Source organism: Neocloeon triangulifer, unplaced genomic scaffold (assembly GCF_031216515.1).
Source record: "Neocloeon triangulifer isolate White Clay Creek 2 clone unplaced genomic scaffold, ASM3121651v1 ptg000014l, whole genome shotgun sequence".
In the NCBI taxonomy this organism is placed as follows: Eukaryota; Metazoa; Arthropoda; class Insecta; order Ephemeroptera; family Baetidae; genus Neocloeon; species Neocloeon triangulifer.
The window spans coordinates 4,503,368-4,523,351 of NW_026775556.1; the positions used below are offsets into that span (position 1 = coordinate 4,503,368).

The following is a 19,984-nucleotide window of genomic DNA, read 5'->3' on the forward strand; positions in this document are numbered from 1 at the left end:
GGCGGCCGCTCTCGTCGTTGTGAGCGAGCGAAGTCTGAACCAGCAGACAGGTAGCAGCGCGAGAGGAAGGAAAAGTGACGGGCGGCGCAAGAAGAAGGAAAACAAACTTTTCCAGTCCGAGTGCCAAAAAAGTGCGTGGAGGAAATCAAAGTGCCGAAGCTGAGGACATGTGCGGCGCCTGGTACTGAGAGAGATGGCGCGGTTCCTTTTCGCCCTGAGCCTAGGTGAGTCAAACGCAGCCGCCCCTGCCTGCCGCCTCCACCTGTCGAGGAGGGAAAATTTAGGACAGTCGCCATTAAATTTTACCAGTTTTGAAAAAAAAATCCTCAATAGTCATATTTTGCTAAAGATGGGAACGAACCCTGAGTTAGACAGAGCGGCCTCCACCTTTGAAATTGCCCACTTCCTGTCGCGTTATTTTTTTGAACCTTGTTCCCAACCAACCGAGAGAAGATAGACGCCCCCTTCTATTCCTCAGGGTTTTGATCTAGATATGAAAAATTACATATTGTTGTGTTTATTCCTGTGCGTTGGTGCCACCGAAAATTAATGCGAGATAAGCCCATTGATTGTGTGCAGAAGGAAAATCCGCCCACTGCGGGGACAAGTCATGGCGAGAACGAAAGAAGATGTTGTATTGTGTGACTCACCTTTCTATCGACCGTTCGCTTCTATGCCCGCGAGGTTGCCGAACCTAATTAATTCGCACGCTCGCGAAAACCTTTTTCGCAAACTCTCTGCACTAGTATGTAAATTAAGAACAATTGAATAAATATTTTGCTCTGGAGCAGCTGCTAATTTTTAATTATTTTTTGTATTTAATATTTTTTTTATTTAATTTTGATTCTGATTTTTTTTGCGGTGCGGGGATTTGCATGAAACCGAGTGTGTTTTTGTGGTCAGGGAGGCAAAAAGATGGTCACGGCTGAAGAAGCGCTTTGTTCGCTGCCCCGTTAGAAAAGATCTCAACGCCCGCACCTTTCCTTCCGCAGACTTTTGACCCCGCGCCAAAGCATGAAAATAACACCCGCTGCTTTTCACGCCAGCATTCGCTGCAGAAAAGTTTTAGAATTTACTTTTAATTTGAATATTGTATTTCATTTTTATTTAATCAAAAAATTTTACAAAAAGAAAAATCTAAAATAAATTTGTTGGATTATTTACTTTGGGGATAGAAAGCAGGTCTGTGTATAATTCCTTTTGGCCTTGGTAGAGATAAATTGAACGCCTGTGACTAAAATGAATTGAATTTTAATCAGAAAACACGGTGTCTCTGATAAAGAGCTCGTTTCAGATAAGACCAATGGGTGCGTAAGTGTGTTGTGAGTCACTTTCGGAAAGAGATTCCCTTCATTGTTCGCTCGTCTCGCTTTTAAACCAATCACTCTTATTATTTCCCACAGCGTCGAAAAGAAAGAATTATTACAATTAATTTTAAAGAAACGAGAGCGAGCGGATTCGCAAATTCACTTTCTCGCTTCGGCGCCAAATCGATCGTGCGAGAATTTTGTGGATCGCGTGTTTGCTTCTGGGAAAATGAATAATAAATTCAAAGTCGCTTCTTCTGGTCAGATATGCATGGGAAAACTTACTTTGAAAGTATTTGCCATTTGAAACGGCACTTCCGCCACCTGTAGCGCGATTTGGTCCCATTCGGACCCCCAGGGCCAAGCTTTTATTCGCCTCCTTCCACCTGCCAGCAATTCAAACCTTTGGAACGCGAGGTGTCAATTTCCAGAGCTGCAGGCCATTGCTTAATAAATATCTAAGAGAATTCCCCTTTTACTCAAATAAGAAAGCTTAGTAAAAGGGAAAAAGAAAAAATAAAATAAAAAATTGACAGTTGAAAAAAGGTTGTTTACTTTCATTTTATTTGAAATTGGCCAAAAAGTTTTCCTTACTTTCTTGAGGAAGTATAAAATTTAGCAGAGTGAATTTTATAAATGAATGGATTTTTCTAAGAAGAATCAGTTCTGAAATTTGGAAAAATATTGAAAAATCTTCTATTTCTGCTATTTTCAGTTGCTCATGAAATTATATTCACGGCATTAATTGTGAGTGAAAAAATCAATCGATATAAAGAAAAAAAAACTAAAATATGAATGTATTTTAATATAAAATTTCTTTCATTTATTTTGTAAACTGAAAGTTTAACAGGCCCTACCAGATTTTTCACCTGTCACTTCTGTTTGAGTATTTCATTGTTTATTAGTCGTTTTTATTTATTGATTTTTTATTTAACGTTGTAACATAATCAAAGAAAGTTGTCAGTGGAAGTATTGAACATTAAATACATAGATGAATTTTCAATAGTGTATTGAAAATAATGTTTTTATTGTATATAAAAAAAAAATTATATTTGTATTAAATTAAATTGTAGCAGAAACTCTTCTACTTTGTACTTAACAATAGGAGTGAATACGAGTCAGAAGTCTTTGAATGAATATAAATGCGGTGTGTCGTGTAAATACTTCGGGAATTTATCTACAAAATAGTTCAATAAAATAAAATTGGCGATGTATGAAATTAGATGTTTTGATCAAAAAGTTTTTGAACTAGGTGATTTAAAATTTTTTTTATAATTTTGTTTGTGCTAAATCAGGTTTTCAAATTTTTTTTAAATGGCTCCCATCAGCTTTTAAAATCAATATTAAAGATATATTAAGCAAAAAAAATGTTGATTGTGTAATTTTCGTATCGCTAAACATAAAAAATGTACTCATTGACAAATATTTGTGTTTGTTTTGATTTCAGGGTGTCTCCTGGGGTCGGTCTGGGGCGACCAGGGCGTTCCGAGCGAGAAAGGTCACCGCGAGGCGTACTTTGATGGCTCGGCGCATGTCAAGGTTCTGCTGGAGCGGCCGCTCAGTCTGCGGGGCTCCCACTTGGGACTCAGCTTCAAAACGTGCAAGGCGGGGCCCCTGTTCCGGCAGGAGGCCCGGCCGGGGGTCCCCGGCCTCTCGCTTGAGCTGCGGCCAGACGGCCTGCTGCTGTCCCAACTGGCCGCTGGCGGCTCTCGGGTGGACACGCTGCTCCCGTCCAGTCGGCTGCTGGACAACCGCTGGCACACGGTCGAGGTCGCCGACCGCCTCGGAAACGTCACCCTCTCCTCACCAGGCATCGGCGAGGTCAGTTCTCAATTTACCCACTTTTTGTAAACCATCGATCTAAAAACGTAAAAGAGAAAATCAAATTGATGGGAATAATTTGTGGTGATGGATTTTATTTAAGTTTAATTTAATCGGGGAAAAAAAGTATGTGAATGTTTCCGTGTAACTTGAAATTAATTTTAAAAAGAAAAACATTGAAAAACACATTCTAAAACTTTTCAAGCTGGATTTTATTTATTTAAAACTAATTTTTTTAGACAATGGGAACTCAACTTTTAATCATGTGGTTAGAAAATTTTTAGAGTTGTTCATCTTTCAAGAATCATTAGTTTTGATTATTTTGAAGACATTAACTTAATAATTTCACCACTAATCTTCAAATTTGTGTAAAAATCACTCCCTTCCGTGGTAATTTGTTTTTTAATTTGAGAGCTCCACAGGTGAACCGACGCAAAGGTCCGCCGGCAGTCGTGAGCAAGCCCTCATATTTTGACCTCCCTCCCCTCTCTCACTGACCTTTTGTTGCCTCCCCTGTTTCAGGTGAGCGTGCTGGGCGAGCCGGAGGCGGCTGGGTCGGAGGCGACAACCCTGATCGTGGGCGGCGACGGCTTCGAGGGGTGCATCCTGGAAGGGCCGGGCGTGCAGTTGGCGGGCAGGGCGCGCTCCTCGGGCGCCGTCTGGGGCCCCTGCCAGACGCAATGTAAGTGACCGCGACCTTTGCAAGGGTCTCCTCCCCGCTTTTGCTTAACTGTCAATGTCGTCTCGTTTGGCGTGGCTAGCGCGGTGTTTGTATTTGTTTGTGTTGTGTCCGTGCGCAGGTGGCAGGTGCGGCGGCTGCGGACCCCACGGCCAGTGCAGCCCCAACGGACTCTGCCAGTGTCCACCGAGGTTTTCAGGCGCCCACTGTGAAATTGACCTAGGTAAAATTCCGACGCCCTTGGCACCACTTTTGACGCGCAAATCAATGAAATGACACGCCACCATGCAACCCAAAGTTTATTTTCTCAGACCACTCTTTTTACTCCTTATTTTTAAATAATTAACAACTCTTTCAGAGCGAAAATTATTTTGTTATTTAGTTTAATTGCTTACAAAAATTCAGCATAAATAAACAATTTGAAAAACTCTCTGCAACCCTTAGAGAGAAAGGTCACTTTGTACAGTTTTTAAATAAATTTATTTCCTTATTGGAGCTTAAAAAAGCTGTATAGATAAAGAAAATTCCATTTTTAGGAATTTATTACCCTCCATGGCGCTTTTTGATAGTGGAAATATTTTTGAGGAAAATTCAACGCCGATTTAACAGATTTTTTTTTGAGGGTGAATTTCTGAATTTATATCTTTTTTTTCGTATGAAAATTTTGTCTATTCTGTTTGATCAGATTCGTCTTATTTTTTCCTGGCCTCTTTTATGGCAATGCAACCAATTTTCTATTCGGCTGAGCGTGCAAGTCGCGTTATTTTCTGTGCCGAGCTGTTTAATGACGCGGCCGATCGATTTCACAGTCTCGGCGGAAAATAGTTGTGTGCCGGGTCGATGTGCTTCTATTTCAGGGCAATTAGCCCTGGCAATTTGGCGATTACATGAAGCAAGTTCCAAATAGTTTGAGCGGCTTATATTTGATTTTTTTTTTTTTTTGGAATTTGCTCGCGTCGCCACTTTTGGTATCGGAGAATTTTTCTTGCAATCAGTCTGACGCGCCGGTTGCATAAATGAAGTTGCAGGGCTTCGGTGGGAACGGGGATTATATGCTCGCGAAAGTGTGTTACACACGCAAAAGAGAGAGAGAGAGAGAGAGAGAGAGAGAGAGAGAGAGAGAGAGAGAGAGAGAGAGAGAGAGAGAGAGAGAGAGAGAATAAAAAGAAGCAATCCACACCGGCACTTACTGTACTTCAGGCAACTTTCGACCAGAATTATTTGCAGCCAAGCCAATTTTTGTCAATGCACACAAAGTTGACGATTGAATTTCATGCCCTCAAAGTCTCTTCAGCTTTCTATTTTCAATTCTTAAAATCTTTGGATTGGATTGAGCCTAATACAATTTGATTTTTTTACGTTAATTATAGCAGCATTAGAAATGAAAATTAAATCTAAAAAAAATTTACGAGGAATTTTTTTTAGACTTTAAACGGCATTTAAATTAATTATTGTATGATTGAGTTGGAGCAATTTTATGCAATTTTCAGGTAAATTAATCTAATTTGAACCATTTCATCTGTTTATTTTCATAAATGAATGAAAACTTAATTTTTATCTGAAATATAAGAATTTGAAGAGAAACTGAATCACATTTTTTTGTCCAAAATTTAAAAAATTCAGCCTAATATTATGAGGGTAATGTGCAGGTAAAAAAGAATGGCAGTGCAATAATTTTACAACCGTACTTTTAATAGATGTTTAAAATTTTAAATACGTGTCATTTTATTTTGATTTGCAATCAAAGTGCTCTTTGCAACAACCCGCCGTTTTCAGGTTCGCAGTGTTTCGGAAAGGGTGGCAACCCTTGCGGCGAGGGAGCGGCGTGCATAGACCGTCCGAACGGCACCTTCACGTGCCACTGTTCGGAGGGTCGGCTGGGCCGGCTGTGCGAATTGCGTTCGTGCGACACGTTGTTGTGTCTGAACGGCGGTTCGTGCGGCGCCGACTTGGCCGGAGGCGTCCAGTGCGTTTGTCCCGAGGGCTACAGCGGCGCTGAGTGCGAGGTGCGCGTCTCGCCGTGTCCACCAGACACGTGCCTCAACGGCGGCACCTGCGAGGAGCACCCGACCGCCGGCTTCAAGTGCCGCTGCGACCACACAGGGTCAGTGCAGTTTTTTCTTTGTTTCTCCACTCGTTTGGAACACTAAGCAATAGATAGAGGCCAACAAACCTATTCAGAATTTTTTTTGTCGCTTGCGTGCTCAAATAGATAGTGGCACGTGCAATCAATTATTTTTTTCTTCAATAATTTCAATTCAATATTTTAAATGAAGCAAACTGCTTATCATAAGATGGTTTTATTTTGATTGTACTTTGATTAAATGACTAAAACGATCCCTGACAAAATCTTTTCACTGATAAACGTCAATTTTTAGATGACCTTTGTATTGTTAAAAACTTCGTTTTTTTATTTTTTTTCCACCCGGAATATTTTAATTTTGTTTTCCATTATATTGCTAAAACAAGTTTTTATCTGTAGGACTATTTGTGAGCATAAATGCAACCAAAAAACTAAAATTATTATAAACAATTGTTTTTTTAGGCCTTCAGATCGCGTTTTCACTGTAATTTTGGAAGCGCATTCAGAAATTTGCCATTCTTTTTTGCAGATATGAGGGTGAACGGTGTGAGCAGAACGTGGATGAATGCGACCACATAAAGCCATGCCTCAATGGCGGCACTTGTTTCGACACGTACGGCGGCTACGTGTGTCACTGCAGACCTGGCTTTGGCGGACAAAACTGTGAACAGGTAAAAAAATCAATTTGGCTTGAAAAATTCTAAAATAATAATTTAATACATAACTTGAACATTTGATCTTCAATATGTTTAAAAAAATTTCCAATTCAATTTGTTTTTTGTTATCAGAATGTAAATGAGTGCAGTTCCAACCCATGTGGCGAAGAGGCCGAGTGCGTCGACAAGTTGGGCGGCTTTGAGTGCATCTGCGCCCCTGGTGTTGCAGGGTGCGCGCCGCCCTGTTCATCGTCGCCTTGCAGAAACGGCGGCACGTGTCGCGAGGCGGGTGGCTCCTTCAAGTGCACCTGCCCCCCTGGTTTCCTTGGCGAAATGTGCCAGATCGCCGAGTGCGAAATCAGGGTGTGTCTCAACGGTGGCACTTGCACCTCAGAAGGGTGTCGCTGCCCCTCGAGAGCGACAGGGCCTTTCTGCGAGTTTTCGCGTGACTGCACTTCGGAACCCTGCCTCAACGGCGCCACTTGTCATGACACGGTCAGTTATTCTTTTTTTTTTAGTACCTCTTCTCCTGTTGAACATCTCAGAAAATTTTACAGTGCTCATTTTGTTAAAGCTTTTGCCAAACAAACGGCGCCAAGAAAAAACACTTAATTATCGCTAAATTTTTTTAAGCTAAAGAAAATATTATTTTTTGTCTTATTTTTCATTGTATTTTGCAATTCAAACTATAAGCTGAATTTTGTAAATTGAAAATGAGAGAAAAGTAGTAAATCAAAATTTTCAAACCCCAAATTTGAACCTTTTATTAAATAGCATTTTGTCCAATTGTAAAAAGTGTATCTTTTTTAATTTTTTCCCTGGAAATTTCAGACGGACGGATTTGTGTGTGCCTGCGCCGCCGGTTTCAGCGGCCCGTCCTGCACTGAGGTGGAGAACGCGTGTCAGTCGGAGCCGTGCCTGAACGAAGGCATCTGCGATTCGAGCACAGCCACACCCTACAAGTGCCACTGCCTTCCCAACTTCACAGGTGCCCCTTTATTATCCAGTTGCTCCTCTCGAGGGCCCATTCTTACCATTCTCAATAATCATTATTCTATTTCTCTCTTCATGTTAACCAAAGAAAGCACTCACACTTGTGTGTCAAGACCACGCCACCCCGACTAACCCCCGACCCTTCCACGCACGTCGCTTTTCATGTGCTTGATTTGCTCTGTGTTGGTGGAGGTTCTTTCTTTTTGCGCCAAGCTGACGCCCCGTCTGGTTGCAGGGGCGCAGTGCGAGAGTCGCGTCGAGAAGTGCAGCTGCCTGAACGGCGGCTCGTGCCTCCCGGACGGCAGCTGCGGCTGCTCGGACGGCTGGAGCGGCGACCGCTGCGACAGGGCCATTGACCTTGAACCCGACTGCACGTGTCAGAACGGCGGCTCGTGCAAAGACAAGGACAGCGGTGGGTATTACTGCGAGTGTCCCGCCGGCTTTGAAGGTCTGCAGTGCGAGAGCAACGTTGACGACTGCCAGGGTAGGCAGTGCGAGGACGGCAAAGTCTGCGTCGACCTTGTCAATGGACACGAGTGCCGCTGTCCGGAGGGCTTCAGAGGCCCCAACTGTACTGAGGACATGGACCACTGCGTTGACCACAGGTAAAAATTTCTTTCCGTTGATATTACTTTAATTAGAATAATTTTTATTTTAAAATTTTTTTACAATCACAAAATTTTGGAATTTTTAATCTTACTTTGGATGAATGGATTGTTGTCACTTACTCTGAAAACAATATTTTTCATTTTGGATTATTTTAATTTTTGCTTTATTATTTTAATCAAGAAATAATTTAAATTAAATTAGAAACTTGTGAGTTACTAATTTAATTATTTCCCATTTTGAGTGGTTTCTTTGGGTTTTAAATTCTCAAAAGTTAATTTAAATGTTCTCTAAATCTAAATCTGGCTGGAATGTCTTCAGGTGTGCCAATGGAGCCAGCTGCCGCGACGGCGTAACCAACTACACCTGCGTTTGCACAGAAGGCTGGACAGGACCTTTGTGCATGGACAATGTGGATGAATGCAATCGCACCGCCAACATCTGTAACAATGGAATCTGCGTTGACCGTCCTGGTAGATTTTCAGTTTCCCCAATTTTTCGCCTTGATTAAAAGTATTTAAAATTCAAGGTGGATATGACTGCTACTGTCGTCCCGGCTTTTCTGGGACGCATTGCGACCTCGACTTTGACGAATGTCTCTCCCACCCTTGCAAAAACGGCGCCTCTTGCACCAACATGGTTAATGGGTACAACTGCACCTGCCAGATAGGCTACACAGGTATGTTGAAATAAATTTTAATTGAATTTAGAGTAATCAATGAATTTTCAGGCAAGGACTGTGAGACGAACATCGACGATTGTGTGTCTTCTCCTTGTCAGAATGGAGGGTCTTGCATTGATGGTGTGGCTTCGGTGACCTGCATTTGCCCTGAGGGCATAGAGGGTCCTTTGTGTGAGACAAACATCGACGACTGCAAATCTGATCCCTGTCAAAACGGGGGACTGTGTGTGGATGGAATCAATCGGTTCGACTGTGATTGTGCTGGAACTGGTTTTGAGGGGCCTTTGTGTGAAAACAACATAAATGATTGTCTTCCCGACACTTGCATGAATGGAGCTACGTGTGTGGACAAGGTAAGAGTTCTATTTTAATTTTAAATAGCGATTCTGACTAAATTAGGCTTGAATAGTGCCTAAAAGTATTACAATTTTTCCTTTTTAATTAAAATAATTGTAAGCCAGTATTTGGGTTTTTCACTTTTCAGTTTTTTTTTATAAGAAACCATCTTTCTTTAAAAAAAAATTTATTTTATAGTTGATGACCTCGAATTTTTAATGACAAACCAATTTTTTCAAACGTCTCAATTTTTTAGACGAAAGTGATAAATTTTGTTTTTTGTTCTTTTTCGCAATGCAGGTGAACGGCTTCAATTGCACGTGCCACGCAGGTTACATTGGCACAAGGTGCGAAATCGACTTTAAAGAGTGTGAGCCATCACCGTGTCAGTACAACGGCACTTGCCTCGAATTGTCAGACCAGTCCTTGTACTCGCCCTCAAACCCGCTTGCTTACTTGCTGCCGGCCGAGTTTTCTTTTGAAAACGCGGCTGGTTTCGTCTGTTTTTGCCCAGCGGGCACCTCAGGCGACACGTGTCAGGTCAACATTGACGAGTGCGCCTCGTCGCCGTGTCAGCATGGCACGTGTCAGGACTTGCTGAACGCGTATGAGTGCAAGTGTGAAAAGGGCTTCTCGGGCATACACTGCGAGACGGACGTCAATGAGTGCGAACCGGATCCGTGCGAACACGGAACTTGCAGAGATTTGCAGGTAAGATTCAGCTTTGTAAAAAAAAAAAACATGATACAACGAATGATATATAAATATAAAATTTTTGTTTAAAAGCTTCTTATTCTTAAGATCATTTTTTTATTTTTTTTTATTTTCAATATTGTTATTGAACTGTCATTTTGAATTTTTTTCATAGGCGGATTACATGTGTGAGTGCTTTGACGGGTATGGCGGCCGCAACTGCAGCGTCAAGTTGACAGGGTGCGTAAGCCAGGAGGGGACAGAGCAGTGCAAAAACAACGGCACCTGCCACGCATGGCTGCAGGGCGAGACCGACCACCGCTTTAACTGCACCTGTCCCAAGGGTTTCCATGGCAGGACGTGCAGTAGAGCCACCACCCTGTCCTTTGTGAGCAACACAAGCTATGTTCTGGTGCCCACTGCTCGTGAAGAGGGTTACGACATCCATTTCCGCTTCAGAACGACCCTCAACAGCGGACAGCTTGTAGCTGGCACAGGGTCAGTATAGTTTTAGTTCTTCTATCTTTATAAGTTATAAGGATAAGTTTAATATTTTAATAACTATGTTAAGTATATTTTGATGGAAACTTTTTTAATGCTGCAAATATATAAAATTATTAGTAAATAACAATATAATACCTAAATATTAAAAAAAAAATTAAGCACCAAACTAAAACTCCTTCTCTCAGGTCACCAAGCCTTTTCTTCCTGGAACTGGTGTCCGGCCGACTCAACTTGGACACAGATTTGTTGAACCGAATTGACGGAGTTTTCATTGGATCAGACCTGAATGACGGCAACTGGAAACACGTTTTTCTCTCTATAAACTCGAGCCACGTAGTTTTGTCTGCCCTAGACGAGCAGAGTATCTACCCCATTCAGTGGAGTGAAAACGCCACCTCAAACGTCTTCAGCAACACAAGGTTAACATTGGAATCTGGTTCTCCTTTCTTTGGTGTTAACTTATTTTAAAATCTCAGGTTGGGAGGCTCTTCCTTCCGCAGGGCAAATTTTGTTGGCTGCATGGAGGATGTGGTGGTTAACGGAAAGTGGGTTCTGCCGCCTCCGGGGGCAAGTGCTGCACTGGTGGACGAGGATCAGGGTGACGTTGCCCAAACCAACTACTATGGCGTTGAGGCAGGTTGCACACGTGAAGAAAAGTGCATTCCAAACCCCTGCCAAGCTGGAGGCACTTGTACTGACCTGTGGACAACCTTCTCGTGTGCCTGTCAACGACCTAGACTTGGACGCACCTGCCAATATGGTGTGTTTTTAAATTCAAACAATAACCCAGTTTGGCCCATAGAAAATAAAATAAATTCAGATTATTCGATAATTAGTTATATGCAATGATTGTCACGTTAATTTATTTATTTATTTCATGCCAGTTACTTTTAATTCTCTGTTCATTTATTAAATGAAAAATAATGTTGCAGAGATGATTGCGGCCACATTTGGCCATGAGAAAGCTCCTGAGGGATTTGTGACTGTCCAGGCCAGTGATGAGTCGAGACGAAGCCTTCGACAGGTGGTTGCTATCTCAATGTTTGTCCGAACCAGAAAGCCAGATGGTGTTCTTTTCCACTTGGGTGCCGTCGACAGTGACACAGTAAGTATTTTACTATTAATAAAATTACTATTTACCAGCTATTTACTAATTATCTAAAGATATTTATTGAAAATTTTATATAAAAGATTAAATAAAATTTTGATGATTTTTTTCATTTTGATTTTGGTTAAAAAAATTTTAATTCAATTATTTTTTACAACCTTTGAATTTATTTTTTACTCCTGTTTGGTTACCTCGATTTACCTGTAATATCATGAAATTATAAATTAAAAAAAGTTTGGGATCCAGGCTTTTTTTTATGGAAAGTTTAAATCTTACTCATTTATAAACCAGGTGATTTGGGCTCAACTGGAGAAGGGTGAACTGTCCGTCCACGTCAACCTGAACAACAGCGAGAGCTACCACGTTGGTGGCACTCGATTGGATGACGGTCACCTCCATCTGATCGAGGTTGTGCGGAACTTGACTCTGGTGACCGTCCGCATCAACGGCACCGAGTACTTGCGCAAGACATACCCGTTCGGGGCCAACCTGAACGCGCCCCTCCTCTATCTGGGTGGAAAACCGCCTCCAGACGCACCTTCGACCGAATCGGTCCGCACAGTTCGGCAGGCTTTGACCCCCGCTGCCCTGGTCGACGCCTCGTCAGGGGCCCTGCCTGTCCCTTTCAAGGGCATCCTGCAGGACGTTCAGCTCTCCAACGGCTCTTATACCCTTGCTGTTGAATTCTACCCTTTGAATGTGACTCAGGTAATTTCACTTATTTATAATTACAAAAACTTTGGAATGGTTCAATTACGCTTTAACTAAATTAATATAGTAGATTTTTCGTGACATACAGCAAGGAATTTTATGTCAGATTTATTAGTATACGCAAGTTAATAAGGTGGAGGTTCATATTAGATTTTTTTTTTTTTTTTTTCTTCTTATGCCGAAGGTTTGAGTTTTAAGTCATTCTTCTTCCTAGCTATCCAGTAGACATGGGCTTCTTTTTCTATCCTGCTCCAATGGTCAGGTAATGCGTCGACATCTAACTTAAGTTCGGGGCACCTAAATAGGTGCTCTTTGTCTTGAGGTTCTAATCCACATAATTTGCAGGTTGCTGGCTCTTTTACTATGTTAAAACGATTGAGGTGGTGCTGCAGGACATCGTGTCCAGTGGTAAGCCTGAAGTTGGCTGTGGATACTTTTCGGCTCCATTTTCTGTTGGGTCCTTTGTTGGCAGCTTCCCACCAGTTTTTATGACTAGAGGTTGAGGCTGTGTTTGATTTCCATACCTCGTTCACGCCACTCTTGATGACGGCCTTTGTGTTCTTGAAGTCAGAGCCCCTAGGTGGAGGAGGGACTTTGTTGGCTCCAAGTTTGGCGAGGTAGTCAGCCTTCTCGTTTCCTAAAATTTTGCAGTGGCTAGGAATCCACTGTAGAGTGACTAGAAAATTTTTGTTAGAAAGAGTTTCAATGGCTTTTTTGTAACGAAGAGAGATGTTGCTAGTATTTGAGATGTTTGATAGGAAATGTATGGCGGATTGGCTGTCGCTGAGGATGACGATGTTCTTCTTCATGCCTTTCAGTTCTACGGACGCCACTTTTTCAACAGCCAAGACGATGGCCATTGCCTCAGCTTCAAAGTGGGTGGCGTTTGGGTCCAGCGGGTGATGCTCTTCGAAGAGGAGGCTGTAGATGCCGCAGCCAACAGACTTCTTTGTATTATTTCTCGACCCGTCTGTAAAGATGTGAGTCCAGATGGACCAAGGAAAGTGATTTTGAATGTGTGTGAGGGCGAGTCTCTTTTTTTTGTCCACGTCATCCTCCTTGTTGGAAAGTCCGTCGATATGTAGGCGGGGAGGTTGGACAGCAGAAAGGTTAACTTCCAGAAGCCTTGTAGCCCAGCCCGTGTCGAAATCAATCCGACTGATGTAGTTGAGCTCCGGGCAATAGACTTCCTTTAAGGTCATGACTTGCTGAATGAAAGAGGTATGCGCCTTAGTGGTTGTTGCAGGACATGTGTTCCAGTACCCTTGATGTAATCGAATCATCTTTTCGTGTAGGATGATGGCGCGCAAATCCCGTCTCTGTTGAAGAGGTTCGACCTTGCACCAGGCCTCCATGGCATCAATGGGCGTCGTTTTTATGGCGCCGGAACAAAGGCGGAGTGCCTGATTTTGAATTTTGCTGACAAGGGAAAAGTCCTTGTCAGAGGCCGTAATGAAGATTTCTGTGCCATATTCCAGCACAGGACGGATGTAGGTTTTGTAGGTAAGCGTGAGGGTTGAGACAGAGGCTCCCCAGCTCACTCCAGCTGCTCTTTGCAGAAGTCGAAGGCGACTTTTTCCTTTCTCTGCAGCTGCTTCCAGATGATCTTTTCCGGTCAACGTTTTATCGAGGAGTACTCCGAGGTACTTGAGGAGGGGCTCCTCCCCAATCCGTACTCCATCCATTCGAAGGTCGAAGGAGAAATTCGCTCTGCTTCTGCTGAAGTAGCAGTAGTGGGTTTTACTAGGGTTTGGTTTGAAGTGGTGTCTCTTGAACCAACTGTGGGCAATGCTAAGGGCCCTGTTCATTTTTTGTTCCAGAACTGGCAGATTTTTTCCAGTAATCCACAAGAGGTAGTCGTCAGCATAGACTGTGAAATTTAGGCTTGGAATTTTCCTCATCAGCTTGGCAAGATTATTGGTAGCAAGAATGAAGAGCAGGGGGGCAAGAATGGTGCCCTGAGCAACTCCTGCTGTGGTTGTCTTCACTCTGCTGCGAGCGCCATCAAAAACTACTCGGATCCGCCGTTCCATGATGAAGTTTTTTATCCACCGAGTAATATTATTTGGTACTCCCAGTTTCCTCAGTTGCTTTATGAGCAGTCTTCTGTTTACACAGTCAAAGGCCCCCGTCAGGTCGATGGAGGTGGCTACGGTGCTCTGTTGATTCGCAAAGCCTTCTTTGGTACTCTGGCAGAAGTACAAGACTTGGTCCATTGTGCTTTTATTTTTCTGGTAGCTCGCTTGTTCGGCAGCAATGATGTTGTTCTCCTGACAGAAACTCTCGAGCCTTGTGCATACCATTCGCTCGGCCACTTTGGCTAGGACACTGGTAAGGGCAACAGGTCTATAGCTGGAGGATTTGCTTGGGTCTTTGTCTTTCTTTAGAAGAGGTGCAATGTTGGCCGTCTTCCAGCTATTCGGAATATCTGTCCGCCAGGTGTTGTTAATATGTACCAGCAGAGCTGCTTTCGCACCAGGTCCCATATGCTTGAGAAATTCGGGGTGAATGTTGTCCTCTCCTGGGGACTTCCCAGTGTCGAGCAGTTTGATTGCCAGTTCCAGCTCCGCCAAGCAGAAGGGGCGATTGTACATGTCATTTTTATTTTTATAGTGGAGACTTCTTTTATTGTTGTTACTGCCAGATGAGGAGCAGGCTGCCTTGAAGTGGTTGGCCAGGGCTTCTGCCTTTTCCTGTGGGGTGATTTTCAGCTTGCCATTGTACTCAAGAGGTGAGTTTTTTTTTGTGTCAGTCGCAGCTTTTCCGCAGAGACGAGAGAAATATCTGTGAGCTTTAATAGCATCCTCTCTGTAGTCCATTTTGCTGAGGAAGTCTCTGAATTTGGATTCTTTGGCTGCTGCTATCTCGTCAGTAAGATTCTTTTGTGCTGCTTTAAGCCTGTCTGCAGCTTCTCTGGATTTAATTTTGTCCGTGATATCCCGGAGGCTGTTTCTTTCGTTTGCGAGGTTTTCGAGTTTACTGTTCCAGAAAGGTTTGAACTCTTGGGCCCTGCCTCGAGGAATCGATTTGGCAGCGGCATCTTGGATGGCTTTCACAAAGAGTTTTTCATCTGGGTTAGTTTTTCCTGTCCACACGGTGTCCGAGACAATTTTCTCCAGCGTTTGGTTGAACAGGTCCCAGTCCGCTTTCTTGAAATTCCAGCGCTTTGTTTTTGTCATTTTTGTTTTTGCAGAGAGACTTGGAGTAACTTTTATAATTCTGTGTCCATGCCCTGATGGGCAGCTCAGGTTATGTTGAAGTAGTTGATCAACGAGATTGACATGTGCGATGACGAGGTCAGGTCTCGAAGTGCGGGAGCCGTCCGAGGACAAGAACGTGGACGCATCTTCGCCCTCGGGGTCTAGGATGGCAAGGGTGTTTGACAGCACAAACTCCTCAATGTGCCGCCCCACGTTATTTGTAGTTGAGTAGCCCCAGTCTCTGTGGGGGGCGTTGAAGTCGCCTACAAAAAGGGAGTGCTTGTCAAACTGGATACTATTGAGTGAGTGTGGAATATTATTTGGAGGGTTGTAAACCATGTATATTGTTGATTTGACCCTATTTTTCCAGACTTCCAGAGAGGCAATTTCGATTTTGTCGGGGTCGTCATCCTTTATTCTATGTAGAACCGTGAAGGTGGAGACGAGATTGCTTTTCACACCGACTATTATTCCTGAGGCAACTTTGCGCCCTCTCTCGAGAATGTGAATGGTGTAGCCTGGCAGATTCAGGTCCTGGCGATTAGTAGTTGTCTCTTCTGCAATTTTTCCAGCCTCTGAGACACAAAAGATATCAATTTGTTCAGTGAAGATTATTTTTGAGAGCTCAGCATATTTGGTTTTCGAATAACCTCCTGCATTCCAGTATAAAATCGAGGGTTGGCCCTGAAAAGGGCCGTTTTGAGCAGGTTGGTGAGCCATGTTGGATTGCTAGTGGCGTGGTCGACAACTCTTGGTACTGAACGTCGCCTTCGTCCAGCTCCAGGGGACACTTGATCGTAGAATGTTCGTTCTGAGTGTAGTCGATCGGAAGTCGTTGTCGTAGCCCCCCATTATTATAAAAATAAATATAGATTTATTTTTAATCTAATTTTCATTGGAAGTAGAATATGAAATTAAATATTTTTGGGATTAGATCGGATTACCCTTGCCAAGAAATGTGTATCTAAAATATGTTCGCCGCCATATGATTACAAATTAGGTTCAAATTGAAAATTTGAAGGTCCCTGCACCGTTCGGAGAGGTGATGTTCGAACCACTGGCCGTGCTGGCCGGAGTCGTTTCGGACGACGCGTGTCGCGATTCACCGTGCGCCAACGGAGGTGAATGCCGCGTCACCTGGAACGACTTTGAGTGCAAGTGCCAGGTAGGCTACAAGGGCAAGACCTGTCTGGAGATGGAGTTCTGCAGACTGAACAACTGTCCCGCGCACACACAATGCGTCGACGTGGACGCAGGGTTCGAGTGTGTGGCCAAAGCCACCTTCGACGGCCGCCATCCACCTTTGATCTTCAAGCCTCCGCAACGAACTGACCTGTGGTGGGGTCCAACTAAGGTGAATATTTTTTCTTTTGCTTTTCAAGATTTATCTTCCTCGACTTTTTTTTATAAATTTATCCTTAACCATCATTTTGATGAAATAAAGATCATTTTTTTCTCTTTTTTCATTTAATTTGAGAAATATTTTTTACCTTAGGCGTCTGTTGAATTCCGATCGGCTTTTGACGGTGAGTTGTTGGCGATTCGCGGCCCTGAGGGCCCGAACTATGACGGCGACTCACTCGTTTTTTCGGTCAGCGACGGCGGCTCGGTGGTGCATGTAGCCGCCACCGTAGCCAACTGGACGTGGTCATGGAAGCGCGAGTTGCTCGAGCCGGGTAACTGGACGCGAGTGTCCCTCCGCACGGACGCTCTGGGTCACCTGATTGCCAGCGTGGAAGACGGGGTTGATTCCGATGAGGCTCTCGCCCCCACCGAAGCCATCACCCAACTCATGCGCTCCGGCAAGCTGGAGGTCGCCAGGTCCTACAGAGGATGTTTAGCCACCGTCAAGGTTGCTGGCGTTCTTGCACCATTTTTCACACCTGATCAGGTCAGTGAACAGTAATTTCAATTTAAAACATTTGAAAATATTGAACTTTTTTTATAAAATAATGAAAATTTAACTCGGAAATAAGTTGTTACATGTAAATTTTTTTTAACCATTTTTGTTTGTTTTATTTTTTTAGATAAAGGAAACAGACAAATCAAGGCATTGGAATCTCGCCTCCACCGCTGCACCCCAACTGGACTGCGCCCTTTGTTTTGAGGACGAGTGTGAAAACGGCGCGAGTTGCCGCAATCCCGAAGACTCTTATGAGTGTGCCTGCCCTGACGGCTTCAGCGGCCGCACCTGCGACATCAACATCGATGAGTGCGCCCAAAACCTGTGCGTCAACAACTCAACCTGCGTTGACGGCATTGCTAACTACACCTGTCTGTGCCAACCAGGATACGAGGGCATTCAGTAAGGCCATTTTATTTTATTTTTAATTTTTTGCCAAAAATTTTTGGTAAATTTATCAAATTAAACAAGACCATTATTTTTTTTTTTTATTTTTTTTTCAGTTGCGAATTTGAAACTAATGAGTGCGAGAGTTCTCCGTGCGAGAACAACGGGACGTGCCATGACCTGTTGGCTGCCTTCAAATGCGACTGTCCAGAGGAATTTGTTGGAGACCGCTGCGAGAGTCCGCGTAGGGTCACCTGTGAAAACGCACCTTGCTTCAACAAGGCCAAATGCATTGATGTTCCAAGTAAGAGTTCAGTTTCCTCTATTACAAATTTTTAGTTTCAAAATGTAATTTAAAATTGGGCTTTCTCATTTTTCAATCTCTTTTTTTTACGAAAATGAACTTAATTTTTCTTCAAATATTTTTGTCAATTAGTTTCTTTCACCAAAATTAATAATTAATTAATTAATTACTAATAACTTTGAATTTGCTGTATTTTTATAGACCCGAAGTCTGGAGACAACTTCACTTGCGAGTGCCGAGAAGGGTTTGAAGGGGTGCACTGCAAGATAGCCTTCTGCGAGTCAATTCCGTGCTCAAATGGAGCAGTTTGCGATGCCCTTACACCAAAGTGCGTATGCCCACCTGGCTACGAAGGAAGGTTCTGCGAATTGGAAATCAACGAGTGTCTGTCCAACCCTTGTCTGCATGGCGGGCAGTGCCTTGACCTCCCAGCCACCTATTCCTGCGACTGCACCGGCACAGGGTCAGTTTTATTTCTTGATTCAATTGTATTTTTATATCTTTAAATCTGATAGGTTTTCTGGAACAAAGTGCCAGGAAGACATTGACGAGTGTGTGGACGCTACGAACTTATGTGGTCAGGGCACCTGCATCAACCTGTTAGGAAACTTCGAGTGTGTCTGCACAGACAGCAACTTTTGTGGAATTTCCTGCAACTTGACCAACCGGTGCACTGAAACTTCATGCCAAAATGGGGGCACTTGCAAACCAGATTGCAGCATCAAAGAGGATTTCTCTTGCACTTGTCCTCCAGAGTGGACAGGACCTTTATGTGAAAATGTGGGTGAACTTTTATTGTTTTAAATGTAGGAGAAACAAAATAAGTTTCAAATAATTTATTTCTAAAACTATTTATTCCAACAAAAATTCATTAATTTAAAATTTTTGAGGAAGAGATTAAAAATTTTATTTAAAAATAAAATTTAAATTTTTAAATGGTGAAGAATTTTAAAAAAGAAAAAAAATGACAAATAAAATTTATTATTCTGATTGATTTTGCAATAAATCACGAATTCTTTTTCAAAATTTCTTTTAATTTATATTTCCAAAATGGAAATATTGCAAAAAATTTGTTATTTTCTTAACTTTCTATTTTGCTTTCAGAGTATGGAAGGTGAATCGGAAGGCCAGGGTGTGGACATTGCACTGATCATCGTGCCCATTGTGTGCATCCTGGTGCTGGTGGGCGTGGTGGCCCTGGCCATCTTCGTGTCCCTGGCACGCAAGAAACGCGCCACCAGGGGCACCTACAGCCCCTCGCAGCAGGAGTACTGCAATCCGCGCCTCGAACTGGACCACGTGCTGAAGCCACCGCCAGAGGAGAGACTCATTTGATGATAGAGCAAAGAGAAGGAGAGCCTCTTATTGATAAGACTGCTGTGATTTGACCCTCAGACCAAGCGAGCGAGCCCAAACTCTTCATATAATTATAAATAGTTTCCAAAAGAAAATTTAAAACCAACTTGTGCGCCGCTCAAGACAAATTTACTCATTAAGACTTGGCTTTTTTAATTATGTGTATTTGTTGATTAAGTAGTTTTTACCATGTAATAATTATATACTGTGGTTATATATATCCAACGAGACAATCATCCCTCATAAAGCGCCGTCCGAGCAAGTAACAATAAAACTCACACCATTTTTTAACAAATGAATACAAATTCTTTGATTTCTTTAAACAAAACCGCGCCACTCTGAATCATATACCACTAATTAAAAATCGAATATAATGTTGCATAAATAAAAAGAATTAAATTTTTTGATATAAAAAAAAATATATTTTTCTAGAGAGAAATCAAGTATAAAATGTACTGTCTGTGAATATAATAATATCGATTTCAGTCCTATTTAAATATAAGTATAAATTTCATATTAGTAAGCTTGCTACTAATTTCAGCCTTTGTTTATCCAAATTTAACCTTTTTCCATTTTTATTAATCTGTATTTTTTTTTTAAATTATTATTTTCATATTTGTCTTCGTTATTTCTCAATTAAAAAAAATATGCATTT

At 42.5% G+C, this 19,984-nt stretch overlaps 1 protein-coding gene and 1 long non-coding RNA gene across 4 annotated transcripts in view; one reads left to right on the forward strand and one right to left on the reverse strand.

Moving 5' to 3' along the window:
- Position 1: 1 nt before the first annotated feature.
- On the forward strand, positions 2–19,623 carry LOC132201130 (protein crumbs). 3 transcript variants are annotated; one of them, XM_059627061.1, is made up of 27 exons: positions 2–224; positions 2,755–3,128; positions 3,651–3,810; positions 3,929–4,030; positions 5,584–5,911; positions 6,420–6,561; positions 6,679–7,041; positions 7,378–7,534; positions 7,775–8,144; positions 8,467–8,618; positions 8,675–8,824; positions 8,876–9,180; positions 9,464–9,874; positions 10,032–10,354; positions 10,546–10,779; positions 10,837–11,120; positions 11,293–11,465; positions 11,760–12,176; positions 12,394–12,441; positions 12,525–12,587; positions 16,380–16,733; positions 16,875–17,270; positions 17,407–17,684; positions 17,786–17,973; positions 18,175–18,436; positions 18,489–18,753; positions 19,078–19,623. In XM_059627061.1, the coding sequence occupies exons 1-27, from the start codon at positions 194–196 to the stop codon at positions 19,306–19,308; spliced, it is 6,561 nt and encodes a 2,186-aa protein (XP_059483044.1). In that variant the 5' UTR covers positions 2–193; the 3' UTR covers positions 19,309–19,623. The 3 variants fall into 3 exon arrangements, with proteins under 3 accessions (XP_059483044.1, XP_059483045.1, XP_059483046.1); XM_059627062.1 differs by lacking the exons at positions 12,394–12,441; positions 12,525–12,587 and having other exon boundaries at positions 3–224; positions 16,401–16,733; XM_059627063.1 differs by lacking the exons at positions 3,929–4,030; positions 5,584–5,911; positions 6,420–6,561; positions 6,679–7,041; positions 7,378–7,534 and having other exon boundaries at positions 4–224.
- The window catches only part of LOC132201140 (uncharacterized), a 37,203-nt gene continuing 19,053 nt past the window's right edge, over positions 1,835–19,984 (reverse strand). Inside the window, exons 2-3 of the long non-coding RNA XR_009442237.1 lie at positions 3,627–4,013; positions 1,835–3,167 (exon numbers count right to left, since the gene is read on the reverse strand). This is a non-coding gene — a long non-coding RNA (uncharacterized LOC132201140). The remainder of the gene's footprint in view (positions 3,168–3,626; positions 4,014–19,984) is intronic.